The sequence below is a fragment of the Dipteris shenzhenensis genome, chromosome 22 (genome assembly GCF_047967505.1).
Source record: "Dipteris shenzhenensis isolate YYH24624 ecotype China chromosome 22, Dip_SZ_1.0, whole genome shotgun sequence".
Classification (NCBI taxonomy): Eukaryota; Viridiplantae; Streptophyta; class Polypodiopsida; order Gleicheniales; family Dipteridaceae; genus Dipteris; species Dipteris shenzhenensis.
The window spans coordinates 43,253,640-43,272,047 of NC_141617.1; the positions used below are offsets into that span (position 1 = coordinate 43,253,640).

General features: G+C 42.7%; 1 protein-coding gene across 1 annotated transcript in view; it reads right to left on the reverse strand.

Moving 5' to 3' along the window:
- The window catches only part of LOC147888137 (phototropin-2-like), a 189,965-nt gene that overhangs the window by 164,163 nt on the left and 7,394 nt on the right, over positions 1-18,408 (reverse strand). Inside the window, exons 3-4 of the mRNA XM_087393295.1 lie at positions 13,765-13,849; positions 4,780-4,860 (exon numbers count right to left, since the gene is read on the reverse strand). Coding sequence (XP_087249421.1) covers positions 4,780-4,860; positions 13,765-13,849 — 166 coding nt within the window. The remainder of the gene's footprint in view (positions 1-4,779; positions 4,861-13,764; positions 13,850-18,408) is intronic.

The window sequence follows — 18,408 nt, forward strand, 5'->3', positions numbered from 1 at the left end:
TATATTTCTTATTGGGTCATTTCCAGCTCTTCTTAGGCCATGGAGTCTTCCAAATCAACTACCACTTCGGTCAAGAAGTTTTCTCGTAAGAACTTCCCTACATGGCAAACAAAGATGCGTCTTGTACTTATGAAAGATGGAGTGTGGCATATTGTTAGTGGCAAGGAGAAAAAGCCACCATCAGATGAAAAGAAGATTGCACACTGGGAGAATCTGAATGACAAAGCTCTTTCCCTCATTGGTTTGGGATTGGGTGATGAAGTTATTCATCATTTGGATTTTGATTCCACTTCTCATGAATTACGGGCTAAGTTTGAAGGATTGTTCGGCAATAAAGTCATCAATTCAAAGGTATTCCTAAGAGAGGAATTCTTCAAGCTGCAAATGAAGCATGAAGACTCTCTTCTTGCTCAGTTGATTCATATGGAATCCCTTGTCACTCAGCTTGCTAGTCTGAAGGCCCCTGTAGGGGAACATGATCATGTTGCTATGCTCCTCTCAAGCATTGAGGAAAGTTCTAAGTACCGGGAGATCATACTAGCATTGCGTGTGACACAAATGGGTTATGAGCCTATGGTTTCTATGCTCATCGATCATGAAAGATGCTATGCAAACACTCCGGACTCCAGTGCACTGTACTCCGAGGTGCACTGTACTCCGAGGGCAAAGGCAAATTCAAGCCCTTCTTGGTCACACGAGGATCGTTGCTTCAAGAACCTTGCCAAGCAACAAAACAAGGATCATACCAACTTGGTTGGAGCTGCAACAAGTGAAGACGAAGAAGAAGATGATTCTTCGACACCGACTCATGCTCTCACTGCCGACATCAGAGATCTCTCTCTCCATTCAGAGGTCTATGTACCTGATGATCAGGACTTTTGTTTCTTATCTATTCTATGTGTGCTTGGGTACTCTGCCCTGGGTAGTCACCCAAAAATGCTTGTAATAATGAGTCTTGTGTCCTTGGGTCAATAAAGGTTCTCAACCTTGGATAGTCCTCCTCAAATGATGTTTTATTTCCTTTATGAGTGGTGTGTGTCTTCCTACCAAGTCCTGCTATGAAGCCAGGGAGGATGTATTGTGGGAGCCTTTCTATTGGCTTTGATGGGCCTCTCTATCAACCCTGGCCGAGTTCCAGGATGTTGGTGCATTCCCTAGACCAATGGGTTGGTCAAGTAGCCATGCTTCATTTGAGCCTCTAAGCTACTTGGGGTGCACAAAGTTGACTCCATCATTGTCATGTTCTGTTCTTGGCTTCATTCCAGTAGTCCCTCGCCTTTCCTTCATGGGGGGATGTTAGAATATGAAGTCAAAGTGAGTGTATTTGTGTGTCCTAGGTCCCTAGGACTTATTTTATAGTGTAGTGAGTCCTAGGCAGTGCCACGTGTCATATGGGAGGCTATCCCATATGCATTGTGAATTTCTAGAGTCTAGAGGCTCACACTATATAATCGTGTACTAGTCTTGAGTCTTTATATAGTCAATCAACATCAAGCTATCTACATGTGAGTATTTTGGTTCATTGCTATTGCCTAGTTCCATTTGAGTTCAGTTCCATTATGCTTGCAATCTTTTCTTTCCATTCCTAGAGTTTTGTTGGGAGTTCTTCCATCTGGGCAACTTTTGGAATGCAAGCATATTGCTCCGACTATTTGTTGCAGATGTTTGGCTCCACGGGAGACTGTGCCTCATCTCCTTTGGCATTGATCCCATACTCGTGATTTTTTGCGCTTCCTTGGGCAACGTTTGCGAGCTCGTTTTCCAAATGCTATCTTTGGAAAGTTCTTTTGGATCTCTGGGATACACCCACCTAGATAGGATTTTGATCTGCTTTTTGTTTGGGTTCGCTACCAGGCACTTTGGAATCTATGGAAGGATAGAAATCATGAAGTCTTTGGTGATCCTACTTTTTCACCTTTTTCTTTTTCAGGCACTTTTTGCAGCAATCTTTCTATGATTGCTTGCAAACTAAGTACAAGGATCATGATGTGTATCTATCTTATACTGAGATCTTCTCGTGATGTATTTTTCCACATCCCGTTTTGGGATATTGATTTTGTAATATAAAGCCATAAAAGTTTCAACCAAAAAAAAAAAAGTTTGCACCAGTTGTTGTGGAGTCCAAAGTGCATCATTGATGTTGCTGCTGGAGGCCTTCTTGAGCACTAGTCCCCATTTGCTTTGAAGGGGGGGTTTCTGGAAATTCAGAGCCTAATGGCTGTGAAACTTCCTTTGTATGTGTGTAAGTATGCTATGTGTGTGAACATATTCATAATCAACTTATCCTCATTGAGACGTGCATATTTTGTGTATCTTTATTCTTTTGTCTTTCTCTAGGCTCACGCTCTGATCGACTACATGGGCGCCCTTGGCACTTTGTTGTAGGAATAATTACAGTGGTATGGGTAAAGTAGGTCAGTCAGCTTTAGATTTGACTTCTAATGGGTCTCTTGTATAACTTGTCTCTCTCTTGTATTTTCAGGTGTTGTCAGTGTTTCACTGTGGAATACACGTCTTTGTGTCTTGCTTCTCCACTCTCTTTGCCACTCCTTCACACTTCCATTCGGTATCCAAGCCTCCCTCTCACCTCGTGGCATTCCCACCCCCAATGGTGCAAGTCTGTTGCAAAGAAGCCAATTGAGGCACCATCGACCACCTTCCAACACGTAGAAATCATTCTTCAGCTTCACTAAGCATTGTGTAAAGTGTGCAAATCAGGTCATAAATTTTAGACAATTTCACGCACACTTACAGGTCGTTCTTGCTTATTGTGTCTAATTTTTGCAACAAAAGTGACATTTACATCTTCAACAACTTTGTCTCCCTAGGAATATGCTCAGAGGAACAAAAACCACACAAAAAATCGAGAAATGGGTGAGTTCCACAATTTCATTTTTCAGCCCACATGGTGCATCATCTATCGAGTTTTTGGTCTCATTTTCGGGGGATCAATAGGACAAAGAAATGCTCATACGTTCTTTTGATAACTAATCATAGACGCCTTCTTGGCTTCAGCAAATGGGTCAGCCCTCCTTATGTATGCATGCAAAGGAATCTGGAAGGCACTGCTGTAGAGTTGCCTTATTGCCAAGGTGGTTTGGACAGGAGCTCTCACATTATTTGCATACATCACCTCTGAGTCCTTTACCGTGATGTTTGGAGTAGCCTTTGGGGCAGACGGTCTAGTTCCTTTACTTTATATAAGTTAGAGGAAGGTGGCCATGCTTTCTTCATACAACAACTTTATGGGCATGACCCTTCAGATCTAAGCACCATGGAGCCTCACAACTTTCCATCTGTCTCAAGACCCATTGACCAAAAGAGCAACAAATAACAGGGAGGAAAAAGGAAGTTCCTACAACCCCAATAGATAGTGGGAGAGGGGGGGCGTTTGTTGGAATATGAAGCCAAAGTGAGTCAAAAATGTGTGTTCTAGGTGGTCTAGGTGGTGTTTTATAGTCTAGTGAGTCCTAGACGTGCCACGTGTCATATTGGGAGATATCCCATAGACATTGTGACTTTCTAGAGTCTAGTGTCACACTATATAGTGTTGTACTTGTCTATTGTCTATTACAACAGTCAACATCAAGCTATCAATACATTGTGAGTATTTTGGTTATTGCCTTGCACTTGTACTTTCTTTCCTTTCCATTTTGCCTTTCATTATGCTTTCCATATTTCCATTCCGTTCCTAGCTAGCTTCTATGTCTCTTCAGGGTTGGGATGGGATCACTCTCTCATCTCTTTGGTTTGGTTCTTTGAATATAGTACTTTATGTTGGGAAGCAAACATCGTTACCCTTCAGTGAACAGAATCATATTTTTATAAAGATGGACTGCAGCCTTCATCAAAATTTATGATTTCTCACCTACTGGTGGGGGGCTTTTATTAGAATGTCTGATGCATTTGAAAGTGGGGTCCTCCAAAGACTCGTGCCATTTTGCAGGAGCTCCAATACTAAAACAAGCACACACCACCTACCATGCTTCACCAAAAAGCTGATGTGCAGGCAAGAAGATCAATGAACGATCCTGCTTTAATCTCTCACTGAGAAGGAAGTCCTAGGAATTAGAAGATTGCAAGGGGAGGCATGGTTTTACAAAACATCGGGGAAAGTCACCAACTAGGAGAGACTGCACACAAAACCACCACAAATATATAATAAGCGCTTCCTTCAATTGACTGGTGTATCCGTCCTGACAAGAGTTAATAGGTGTGACTGGGATTGATCGGGAGCACAGAAACAAAACATTACACATAACATGGTCTCATTACTTTAAAACTACAAGAAGGCAAGCAACAGCTGAGCGAAGCAGTAAAATCCAAGGGAAAAAAAAGAAAAGAGAACGACAAAAAAGTGAAATCAAGCATGATTCCCTTGATGAGCCTTGAGACCAATGTCAGATAACAAAACACGTTCAAAAGAACTTCTAGACTGGAATAATTCATGCATCTTCTGCATCAAGGAAGTCATATCTCTCTACGTCATAAAAAAGAATCCTGACGGTGTATATTGACCTTACACTAAACCTCGCTTGAATCCTTTGAAATCAGAGATATTAAATGTGGTCCAGGATCAGGGAGGAAAGATCAGCTTCTATCAGAAGTGGTGTATTGGCCAGTCATCAACATAGATTGACTTTTTATAAAATCCATTTTGGCATAATATATTAGCAATTATTCTAGAAATATATCCCACATGAAGTATGAATATGTTTAAAAGACAATTATTTTTGAACAACTTGCAAGGTTATATGGAGATAATGATCTAAAAGGTACCTCAAAGGACCCATACAGTGTAGGAACAAATGGGTGATCCATCATGCCAAGAATCTCCCTTTCTGTGCAAGCGCGATGAACCTGCGCCACATTTGAAATGGTTTTGATTTAATGAGTTCAACACGCAATTTGATACAGACTTCCCAGACTCTTTTATTTAAGCTCAATGTCAATGGAAATATCAGCAACCAGATAACAACCTCCCTTATTGATAACATGACTAGTCCAGCTTCATAAATTGCATCTTACTGTAGTGAATGGCTAAAATTTACTCAATCCCATATCTACAAATATCATTCATCAAGTGAAAGTGAATCCCAACACCGCCTGACAAACACATGCTCGTCTGATGTCCAATTACCTCACAGAAACCTACAAAATGAACCCCTAATGCAATAGTAATCAAGGAAGAGAATCCCTGTTACTTATGCAGCCTGCATGAACGTCCATTACTTAGAATCCTGAATCCATCTCCTAGCTAAGATTTCAGGACTATCCAGCTTCTAAAAACTTTGGTCCTCTTCTTTGGGCATCAACTATGAGTCATCCACAGGCTTCCTAACTACACAAATTCTACCTCAGCTCATGCTTTCCACCTCTGTTCGTTTCCATTTCCCTGTTTGATGCAATGGGGATGAAACTTCTACTCCCCAGGACTGATCACATGTGATATGGTTCTTTACCTAATGAAGTGATTGTAATTTTCAGAAAGTTTATGTGTTGGGCTGTTTTTTATCTACAAAGCTTTTACGGTAAAACTGCCTTTTAATAGCCCCACTCACTAAAAAGTCATTTGCTTCCTCTTTGCATCCAAAAGCGCCACTTACCACTATATTAGGAGGCAGTGTCCAAAGTGCACTTGTGCACCCTTGTTCTATTTTAGTATAGTTCATCCTATATTTCCTACACCATGTGTTTGACAGAAGATGCAAATGGATCTAAGTTTGGTTCTCCCTCTGTATTGCATTTTTCTAGGAAGAATTATCCCAAATTCCACCAAATCAACCACCCCAAATATAGTTAGCTATTATACATTCTGCCAGATAAATAACCCATTTATTATTTAAAAAAATTGCTACATAGCTTCCTACACACATGACCCGCTATCCTACCACCAAAATAGACACGGAGACACTCATTGAGAAAATGACTAGTAACAAAAAGGAAGAGAAGCCTAGCAAGAGAGAATGAAAATTTGAGTTGTCAATTGAATGTGTTGCACTCAGCTTATGGATGCCACATGTCACATTCATATGCATAGGTGTTCATATGTGTGTGTGTGCTCTCATATAAGAGTTGTACTTGTCTAGTGTCAAAGCAATCAAGTATCAAGCTACAAGCTCTTTGGTCTACATGTGAGTACTTTCATTTTGTTCACTACTTGGTCATTCTATTTCTTTTCCATTATGTCTCTCTTTGAGTATCACTCTCTCTCTCCCTAGCCTACCCTTTCTCTCTCCCTTCTCCACCACGTGTCTTCATGTGGTATTAGAGCTAGCTTTCCACTTTTCCCTTCTTCTCACTCTACCTAGATGATGAGAGAAGCCCGCAAATAAAAGCTCTCCTCTCCTCCTAGATAGAGTCTCCATTCCCTTAACCTCGCCATCAACTATCCCTTCTGCTCCAAATGCCTTGCCAACAGCCAATCCCTTAGTCAGCCCAGAAGCCTCTTCATCGACCTACAAGAAGATCATACAACCCACTTCAAATCAACCGTACAGCTTGTACGGCTTGCCTGCCATACGATCGTACCTGCACCATACGTCTACCATACGTTTGGTCTTGCTTGCCTGCCGTTCATACTGATGTGTCGTACTGCCATGACTGCTACAGCACCATACGCCGTACAAAAGCCAGTTAGCCTGCCGCATGTACTGCCACCGTACCATCTGCTGCACCTGCTGAAGGTGCATGGTGGAGAGGGAGAGAGAGAGAGGGTAGGCTAGGGAGAAAGATAATAATACTCAAAGAGAGACATAATGAAATGGAAATGAAATAGCAAGAGCAATGAACAAAATGAAAGTACTCACATGTAGACCAAAGAGCTTGTAGGCTTGATACTTGCTTTGACACTAGACAAGTACAGCTCTTATATAGAGCACACACACATATGAACACCAATGCATATGGGATAACTCCCATTGTGACAGGTGGCATCCATAGGACACACTAGACTAGAACACACCAAACTGACGACCATCTTGACTCCATTTCCTAACACCCTCCCATGGAGGAAAGGTGAGTGACTACTGGGATGAAACCAAGAACATGACAATGGCGGTCATTGAACTGTGCAATGACTGTCTAGAACTAGGCATGGCTCCCATGTTAACTCAGAGGCAAGTGAGAATGGCTCAGAGGCTAGTGAGCATGGCATAGACTCAGAGGCTCACCTAGCATGGCTCAAAGGCTCATCATGCATGGATGCATGACCAACTCAGAGGTCTACGAGACCAATGCACCAACATCCTACAACTCACATGCCAGGCTTGATAAGTAGACCTACCAAAGCCAATACATGGCTCCCACAGTACATCCCCCTCCTGGCTCCATGAACTAAGTAGGGACATGGAGCCACACCCCAAAAATATAAAAGCAATACATCATTTTAGGAGGACTATCCAAGGCAGAGGACCTTTATTGACTCAACACACATGATTTATTGCATTCATTTTTTGGAAACATCCCAGGACAGAGTACCCAAATAGAACATGCTTAGAAAATATATGGATCATCATCTCCATCATCCTCTCGATGGAAAGAGAGATGCCGAATTTTAGTAATAAGAGCATGAACTTGTGTCGGAGGGTCGTCATCTTCATCGTCACTCGTGGTGGCTGCAACCCAACTGGCATGGTCCTTAGTTTGCTGTTTGGCAAGCTTCTAGTAGCATCTGTCCTCTGTATGACCAAGCTTGTTACACAAGGTGCACTTGAGAGGCTTGAGTGGATTTGTCTTTCCATGTGCTGGTGTAGACCTGGGTTTCCAGTTGCTAGTGGAGGGAAGAGTCTCTATAGTATTTCAAGAAGAGATCGGAGATTCTTTGTTTCAACGATCTTTTTCGAGAAGAAGAGTCACCATATCATCAAAGGTAATCATGGCAAGCCTAAGTATTTCAAGAGTACGCTCAAAACGAGTGACTCCTTCCATACTCTTCATGAGGACAGCCATTTTGTCCTCGTCGTTCGTCATCCCGGGAACACTTCAGGCTAGAAAGTTGTTGCACAAGAGATTGCATTTTTGCTAAATGCGCACTCAAGGTATCACTATCATTTGGAGTTTGTGATTTTGTTACCGAAAGGATTCTCAAGACACGTCCATAGCAATAGCTTTTGAGTTGTGTTGCTTCCATGCCTTGAGTTGTTGAGGATCCGTTGTGGGAGCGTCATCCTCAATAGCATCCCATACATTTTCTTTCATGAGGAGCAACTGAACCTTCGTTTGCCAAGTAGGGAATCCTTCCCCCTTGAACTTCTCCACAAGCAATGAGTTTGAAGAGAGAGAACTCATTATGTACCTCAAGAAATGGCAACTTCAGTCTTCGGCACTTTAGGAGCGGGAAAAGAGATGAAACTGAGGGCTGGAACTAAAGGCAGAAGAGGCGGATGATAGAGATGTCATCATGCGGTAGATGGAGCAACAATTTGTGGGCAAAATAAGGATAGCTCAGCTCATGTGGAGGAGAAGAGACAATGAGCAGCAATGGCACGCATAATGACACCAATGGTCGATGTAGCAGCAACTCTCTTCAAGTAGGTCGTTTCTTCAAAAACGGGCTCCAAATGAGGTCGTTTTTAGGGGAGCAAGGAGTGAAAGGAAGCTCAATCACGGAGGAGAAGATGGCTTCCATTTGCGGGCTTCCTTCATCCTCTAGATTGAGCATGGAGAAGGGAAAGGTAGGAAAGGAGGCTCTGATACCACATGAAGGCGCATGGTGGAGAGGGAGAGAGAGACGGTAGCCTAGGAAGAAAGATAATAATACTTAAAGAGAGACATAATGAAATGGAAATGAAATACCAAGAGCAATGAACAAAATGAAAGTACTCACATGTAGAATGAACCTGAGAACATGTTTCTTGCAAGCGAGGAAATGCAAAAGACTGATATAGTGTATCTTAGTTTACTGATTGCAATTCAAAAGAGGATTTTAGCTATCAAGTCGACCAAGCAGATCAAGATCCTTGGTACATCGACACTGGTGCATCATCTCATATGACAAAGCATCAAAAATGGTTCACATAGATGAATCTAGATCTCCAAGCACCAGGTGCTCCGACTGCTCCACCGATCCTCTATGATGCTCTCATGTTTAGCACAGGTAGGAAAGGAGGCTCTGATACCACATGAAGGCGCATGGTGGAGAAAGAAAGAAAGAAAGAAAGTTTATTAAAGTCTTCGGGAGACCGTGAAGGTCTATGAGACTAAAGATAACTGATACAATGAGCATAACGGTGGCGGTCTCAAAACGGGCCAGCCAACCGTTTCTACAAAAAAGAGGTTATTATGGACTGTGTGTCTAGTCCTGATACAAAAAATATGTGTCTACCTCTAGATGATACAAAAAAGAAGGGGGGGGCACTAAAAATGGGGCAGAGGAGGGAGATACAGTATACATGTGCAGGTGGTGATCGTCAGAGACCAATCATAGAGGGGCCATCAAATGGGAGGTCGGAAAAAACCCTGCGATAGATGATTGGCCTCTAACGTCACGCGGCCTAGTCGAGCTCGGTCGTCGGGGGCGGCGGGTGGCCCTGTGGATGAGGGCAATAGTAACCCCGGTGGGGCGGGCAGAGAGCAGAGACGAGATGTCATGGACCTGGATGTGTGAGTCTGTCTGATGGCGCAGCTGTCGTGGCTCTGGCTCTCGCTCACATCTGCATCGTCGGCTAGACTGAGAAGAGGTATCCTATGACTGGAAGAAGTTAGTGATAGGCCGTTGGGTGTCCTCACGCTGTGTGTGCTGCTCGTGTCGCCGTGCTCGAAGAGAGGTATCTCGGTGGCGAGTCATCTCATGTAAGAAAGCGGCTAGGCATCGCTGATCCGGGAACTGCAGCATGTGTGGGAGGGAGCCGAATCCGTCGTGGAAGAGGCAGTGGTACCGGCCTCGAATGGCATAATAGATAGGACATCTGAAAGCAAAGTGCTCCTCCGACTCGATTTCCTGCAAGAGGGAGAGAGAGAGGGTGGCCTAGGGAGAAAGATAATAATACTTAAAGAGAGACATAATGAAATGGAAATGAAATACCAAAAACAATGAACAAAATGAAAGTACTCACATGTAGACCAAAGAGCTTGTAGGCTTGATACTTGATTTGACACTAGACAAGTACAACCCTTATCTAGCGCACACACACACATATGAACACCAATGCATATGGGATAACTCCCAATGTGACACGTGGCATCCATAGGACACACTAGACTAGAACTCACACTAGAACACACCAAACTGACCATCTTGACTCCATTTCCTAACACCTGCCGTACGGACCTGACCAACCTGCCGTGCGGACCTGACCAACCTGCCGTGATGATTACGATCTGTTGGTTCACCTGCCTGTTCACATGCTTCTACGGCACATGTAGGGTGGTCAATGCAAGACAACTTGTGACCGGAATCATCAAGCTTCTGTATGAATTAAGATTCAATTTTGGAGCTTCTTTTATTTTCCTCTCCTTAATCGAAATTGAAGCCTCCAATATGTGAAAATTTGGGGCTTTTGATAGATTTGTACACAATTCTCTCCAAATTGACATAATTGCTCAAATTTGAGGCTCTTCTTCGCATTCGGTTACTCTCCAATTGGCAGAATGAAAGTCATGATGTGCTCTCCCTTGGTAGCTACTCCTATGGCCTTCATCGACACATCATTCGAGGACATCATCGCCTGGTTCTTCACCGACATACCTCTTCGCATCAGGATGTGCACAAACTTGTGCAGCAGCTACTTCGGGCTCATGGGTTCTCCGCCCTTGCTATGCATAAAATGAATAAAATATCTCTATTTTTATATGTTTGAGTTAAAGGTTCTCTGCCTTGAGTAGTCCCTCTAAAATGAATGTTTGAAGAGTCAATAAAGGTCCTCTGCCTTGGATTGTCCTTCTAAAATGATGTATTTCTTTTATGGTGTGTGACTCCACGTTTCTAGTTCCTTGGAGTCAAGAGGGGGATATATTCTGGAAGCCATGTATTGACATTGATAGGGTCTAGTTATCAAGCTTGGCATATGAGTTCCAGGATGTTGGTGCATTGGTCTTCTAGACCTTTAAGTTGTTCATGCATCCATGCTGAGACATGAGCCTCTGAGTCATGTTTGGGATGTAAAGCCATGTGAGTGCTCAGTCTGACCTATGAGCCATGCTCAGACTTCAGCCCCTGAATTGGCACGGGAGCCATATCTAGTTCAGACATTGCATAGTTTAGTAGTCTTGTCACTGTCATGTCTTCTCCTTGGTTCCATTCCAGTAGTTTGTCACCTTGCCTTCATGGGGGGGTGTTAGAATATGAAGCCAAGTTGAGTCAGTTTGGTGTGTTCTAGTGTGAGTTCTAATCTAGTGTGTCCTATGGATGCCACGTGTCACATTGGAAGCTATCCCATATGCATAGGTGTTCATATGTGTGTGTGCTCTTATATAAGAGCTGTACTTGTCTAGTGTCAAAGCAATCAAGTATCAAGCTACAAGCTCTTTGGTCTACTTGTGAGTACTTTCATTTTGTTCACTGCTTAATCATTCTATTTCTTTTCCATTATGTCTCTCTTTGAGTATCACTATCTCTCCCCCTAGCCTACCCTTTCTCTCTCCCTTCTCCACCATGTGTCCTCACCCATGACTAGGCATAGCTTTGGCACCCCATTGTCCAATAAGCCCGAAGCAAATATGATTGAGTCTTCAAAACTATGCCAAAATGAGTACCCATCAACAATGATATATCCCTTGTACTCCTTGGGAAAGCCTAGGAATCAGAACGCGACCGAAAATTGGGGCATGTGGTGCTTGGTGTCCACGTCCATCACCATAAAACCATGGTACCATGGATGAAAAAAACTTATTGGGAGCCCAATTATTACTCTAGGCTCTGCTTAAGAAGGAGCTGAGCGTTCGCCATTATAGTGAGGTAAAGTAGGGAAACTTCTTGCCTACAGACAATGACATTGGATGTGATTGTTTTCCGAAGCAAGGCTCACAACTCCTCTATCATCTAGTGATTGTGACCCACAACTCCTCTATCATCTAGTGGTTTGACCATTTGTATCCCTGCTATTTGTCCTTAGGAGAAAAGGGTTATCAGCATGGTTGAGAATATTGAGGATCCCACCATGAATGCTCCTGTAGGCACACCCAAAAAAGAGGGGTAGGTAACCTTCTGAATAGATTTATTTGAGTAAAGCACGGTCCTCTTATTCATTTATAAATCCAAAGTACTCCTTGAAAGTGGAAAATTCCAGCACCCTTTTGTGCTGGATAAGAGACACCCAACCGAAGGTGGCTAGCAGAATGGGACGAAAGAGCCCATCAGTCAAATGGTAGGTGAAGAAGTGTCAAAAAAGGACCTCTTGGCTGGGCAAACAAACGCAACTATAATTGCTCTTCAACCACGCTCTCTCCTCTAGCCACCTACTCGAAGTTGTCATGCACATAGTTTGTGCACCTTTGAATGTTTGGAGACAACTTGAGGATGAGAAAATACAATTACAAGCGAGGAATCAGTAAGTGTATGCATTCCATTGCTTTAATCAATTTTCAACAGATTTTGAGATTTTGTGCATCCCAACTGCTTTCACACATTGTTTCATTATATGGATGTCCATACTTTTTGTTCCCCCATGCTCCCCCCACCCCCAAAAAAGGAGTTTCGGATGCAGTTTTACATTTTGTTGCAATAACTTGCAACTTCTAGGTTAGAAAAGGATACTTACAGAAGCCTACATACATATTTAAACAGCATACAGAAGTTTGTGGTCTACATGAAAAATGCTGTAGTGGCCAGCATTCGGAGATTTTAGTCACTACAACAGCCCAAATTTGGTGATTTCAGAAATGACACATCAAGATTTCACCATTCTTGAGTTAATACTGTGTCATTTGCATTTCTTTAAAAATGTAATGTCTACGTGGAAGAAAAGCTCAATGGCACTGGGAACTATCCACCATAGAGCCTGACCGTCTCCGTCGGCTCACTATCCTCGATGCAGTACCAATATCATTGCATGCACCTAACTCTCCTTCAGTAGAGTCAGCCTAGGGGATTACTGTCAGTCTTACTTCATGGCAAATATGGAAATTCAGATGCACAGCGGCAATAGACAAGACTCAAAACTTCTGCCTCTCAGTCACTCTCAGTTATCTAGCACGACATTATCCACACCCTTATGGCCACTTTGGGTAGGATTAAAGGCTCATCACATGCAGCAAAGCTAGGAGAGCTTCTTTCATAAGAGAGTGGAACCATGGTCTTCTCTATAGAGCCTTTCTATTCTTCGGATTGGTTACAATAGCCTCACTTTCTTTTGTATTATGATGTATGAGGCCTTCATAGGACTTCGCTATTTACTAAAAGTTAACTTTCTTGCCACAAAACAAAAAAAGACCTGTCAGGTCTATGAAAACAACTTTTCTCATTTACAAAGAAGTTGTCTTGGCTTTCGTTGACGGATTCTCCAAAATGCTTGCCTAGGCAAGAAACCAAAACTTTCATTAAGTTAAAAACTTCAAGGCTATGGTTGAGAGAAAGACCCAAAAAAATGACCATGAGAAAGGTACGACGAGAGTATAAAGGCAAAGTGTTCACTTTTTTTAAAAACAAGACAGATGTCAAAGTTGATGAAGTTTTTCAAACAAAAACCCATTTGGATTTTTTTTTTCCAGAAACTAGCTTGTTAGGGTTTTGACCTCCAAAGCTATTTTTGAATTATTTATAAAACATTGTATCTTGTTTTTCAATGATAATAAATGCTCAATTGCCATGAAAACTCATGTTTGTACCTTATTTCTCTTCACCATCACAGATTTCTCCATGGCCTTCATTGCAAAAACTTCTCCCGTCTCCCGAAGCTCAACCAAATGCACACTGTGAAACCTCGAAAAGCACCATCACGAATATTTTCATTCAAATGCTTATTCTAACCACAAAACTTTTCTTCTCTCATGCTCAAACAAAGCTTGTGCTGTGTGATTCAAATTCCATACATACCAAACATAAAATTGAACTATGAATAGTAGTTAATTCAAGAAGTTTCGAGCTATCAAATAGTGATGCTTCTACCTCATTCTTTGGCTAATACATGTGAAGCACACAAAAAATTGTATTTAATAATTTTCCAAAAACACGATAAGGGGATAAATATACAAGTCGATGAAAAAGTACCTTGAAAAGAGGCAACACTAGTGTATCTCCACTTAAGTAATATCCTTGGGAAGAGGCAACACTAGTGTATCTCCACTTAAGTAATATCCAAAAAAGCCAATAAAGAGGGAAACTTATCTATCCTTTTTTTAAAACAAAAAAGTACTTCTATTAAGTATGAAAGAAAACCGCAGGAGCAAGCTCAACGCACGAGTACATCATGCCATACATGAGAAAAACCAAAGCTCAAAAAGAGCTAGCAAATAACCAGGGTTGAGGTTGAAAATGCCACATCAACCCTAAAGTAGAATCAGAGAAGAAAGACGAACCCCTCCATACTCTAAAAAAAGTGTTTCTCCTAGCACATGCTACTCTCGATGAACCCCGCATGCTCGCCCAGATGGCCATCAAGGTATGTATAGTATCAGTCCAAATATTGGCCAATGTCTGAGAAGGGTGAACCTAGGATCCATCCAATGCCTTTGTACATCTAGCTTATGCCATGCTGCAATATTAGCCATAATTTATCATGAAGTGTCTACAAAAGCATGTGCAGCTCTAAAAGGAGTGAATGAGACATCTTGGAGACAACATTACTCTACTATGTGTCGTCGAACGAAAAAAGCACCATCTAAATCACGTCCCTCAAAGAAGACCTGAGGCATCGTAAGAGATAGCCAAGCAACTGAGCCCTAGGTCATGAAGAAGGGTGATGTGTCGAAGGTGCATAAGATCCTAGCAACACCCTTCCAGATCGTCCTCGCCTGTCTACACTCCCAAATGCAATGTTGGACTGACTCTACTACACAATGGCAACAAGGACATGTAGGGTCAGCCCCGAACTTGGACCTCCACAAGTTCACTGTGATCCCTTCGTGAATAGAAAGCCAAAGAATAGAGTCATTTTTATATTCTTGAGGGCGGAATCTGTCCCAATGAGGAGATCTGGAGGGCCTCCAACTTGTACAACTAAACTGAAATCTCCTGGCATTTTTAACCTTGTAACAAAAGAAGGCCATGCTCTTCTCTCGGTGCCCTTCATCAATCCACTCCCACTCCTCAGAGTCCCACTGCAAAGATATGATGGAGACACCTCCATAGAGTCAAAGTGTCCATGAACTCAAAGCCAGAAGAATAGGGTCAAGATCAAGGTACCACTGTATAACGGACCGCCATATCAATATCTTCACGAGAGGAGAGGGGAACTCTCCGAATTGTACCTCTGAAGCTGTCCCAAGCTTTCAAAATGCCAGCCATAAGAGTGAAGAAGGAGATATGAGATGGGCTGGAGTAAAGATCCGTCTAGTGCTGTCCATCCAGTCTCCTCTTGAAGTGGGTGTACAAGAGTGTATGCTGCATATGAAAAGATCCTTCCACGGCTTCTATCCAGGCATCAATCGTCTCATCACCATCTTATAGAGAAATGCCCTACACTGCAAGTCTGGATAATGATATTGAGACCCCCTTCCCCAGTGGGGAGAATAAGGGTCTCTCAAGCCACCCTGGCTATGGCATCCACCGTGCCATCTAGTCCACTCCACAAAAATTTTCTTACTGGTGTCTTAAGCTAGCTGATACTATCCCTGGAATAGCACAGCAAGAACAAATAAACCAGACAGTGGCCGGTAACACGCGGTCGACCACCATGACCCTAGATGCCACGTCTAGTTTGGCCAAAATCCAAAAAAAGAGTTTCCTCCTTATGCTCTCCAACACAGGAGAAACTGTTGTGCGATGCCCACACATACTTGGCATCCCAAATACCTGATGAAGACAGCCCTATAAATCCAAGTGAAACCAATATCAGCTCCCTAGTCTGGAGTGTCCTCGTCGTTGATCCAAAAGCCATTGGATTTGTGCCTGTTTATATGTGCCCTTGCTTGCATGCAAAACAAATCCAAGGCTGTCCTAAAAGAAGTGAGTGTCTATGGCGTGGAATCCAAAAAAACAGCCGTATCATATGCCACCTCAGTGTTCCTGCCCCTCAATGGAAGTCTCGGTCCAACAATATCAGCTTGAGATCTAATGTCAATACTCATAGGTTCAACCACAACCAAGAAAAGAGAGGGGGCTAAAGGGCATCCTTGATGGACTGATCTAGAGATCCGAAACCTAACTCCTCCAATAAGTACTTGGCTGTGGACTGATATATAAAGAGCGGAGACCCCTCTAATCCAAGCATCTGTTGTAGGAACAAGAATGGAGATGGATTGTGAACACGAGAACAAGAAGTGAACACAAGTGAACTCCAACTGAAATGTTCAACCAAATGAAGTATAACTACTTGTATATATAATCCAAGTACTAGAACACACTAAAACTCCAAAATAGACCAAGTCCTAGTCTATCCTACACCACCCTATCATTGTATATATCTACAAATCGTCCCTCAATGATATGGCTGAAATACTCTAGAATAATCTCAGAAGTACCATAAGTACCTGAAGTACCTAAAGTACCATGGTTGCATAAATTCATCCACATGTGGATATAGCAACCTATGGGAGTACAAAAGAACATAATGTCATTTTACAACCCCCCTTGACATTGTTTGAATGTCTTGTATCCCCAAGCCCTGTCGATGTCATGTGAAGAGAGGCGTTGATAGGATTTTAGTGAAGATATCTACCACATTGTCCCCAGTGGAACAATATGTGAGATCAATGAAGCCATCCGTGATACAATCCCGCACATAATGATACTGATTTTCAATGTGTTTCATGCGAGCATGAAATACATGATTGTTTCCAATAGCAATGCAACTCTGGCTGTCATAGAAGATCGAAGTTGCGTTACCATCCTGAGCACGCTGCAGTCATGCAGAAGCTTCCTTAACCACATACATTCCATAGTGGATGAATTTGTAGCTTTGTATTCTCCTTCATTGGAGGAGAGAGACACGCGGTCTTGCTTCTTACTGAGCCATGAGATGCACGCTGAGCCCAATGAAAAACAATAGCCAAAAGTGGACCTGCGATCATTGATGTCCCTTGACTAATCTGAGTCGGTGAAGCCACACAGAGAAATGTCACCATCTGGAGCATAATGCAGCCCATAGGAAAGTGTACCTTGTACATATCTGAGAACCCTCTTTGTTGCATTCCAATGTGCGATTGTGGGACAATGCATGAACTGGCTAAGAAGCCCTATGGCATAGACAATGTCTGGCTGTGTGGAGCATAAGTAGATCAAACTGCCAACCAACTGCCTGTACAATGTGCCATCGAACTTTTCAGATGTATCATGCTTACTCAGCTTGATTCCCTTTTCCAATGGAGTGGCCACAGGCTTACAGTTCTCCATCTTAAATTTCTGCAACAACCCCTTTGAGCATTTTGTCTGTGACATAGAAATCCCCCCTTGGGTTAGCCAAAAAATCAATGCCAAGACAGTAGTGTAAGAGGCCCAAATCTGTCATGTCAAAAGTTTGACACAAGACGGACTGCACTGCTGCAATTTGCTGCCAATTACAGCCAGTGAGTATGATGTCCTCGACATAAAGGACGAGCATGAACAAATCTGATTTTTGTTGCAGAACCTATAAATTTGGCTCTGTATGAGTGTTGACAAAGCCCTAGGACAGCAAGAACTGATGTATCTTATGATGCCATGCACGAGGCACTTGCTTCAGCCCACACAAGGCTTTCTTGAGCTTGCATACCTTGTGCTCTTGTCCTTAAACAACAAAACCCTGTGGCTGATGCACATAGACCTCCTCCTTGAGATCCCCATTGAGGAAGGCGGTCTTGGCATCCATTTGGTACACAGACCAACCATAAAACACAACAAGAGAGATGACTGAGCGAATGGTAGTCATCTTGGCCATCGAAGCAAAGGTCTCCTCATAATCTATCCCCTCTTCTTGTGCATACCCCTTGGCAACTAAACGGGCTTTGTACTTATCTATTGTACCATCTGCATGATACTTTATCTTGTAGATCCATTTAGTGCCAACCACATTCTTGCCGATGGGCACATCAACCAAGTCCCATGTAGCATTCTTCTGAATGGATCTAATCTCAGCTTCCATGGCTTTCTGCCATGACGGATTTCGCTAAGCATCCTCAAAGCGCCGAGGCTCAGTTTGAGCTTCCATCACTTGGGTCATGAGAGCAAAGTTTACCTACTTCTTACTATTCTGAGTGCTAGCCCTGGTTCTCCCCAATACACACTGATCTTTAGCATCTGCAAATGTCAACCTAGCCCATCTAGGAATTGAATTCTCAATTGTCCCGCTAGGAATAGTATTTGGAAGTGCCTCTAGCATTGCATCCTTTGCACGG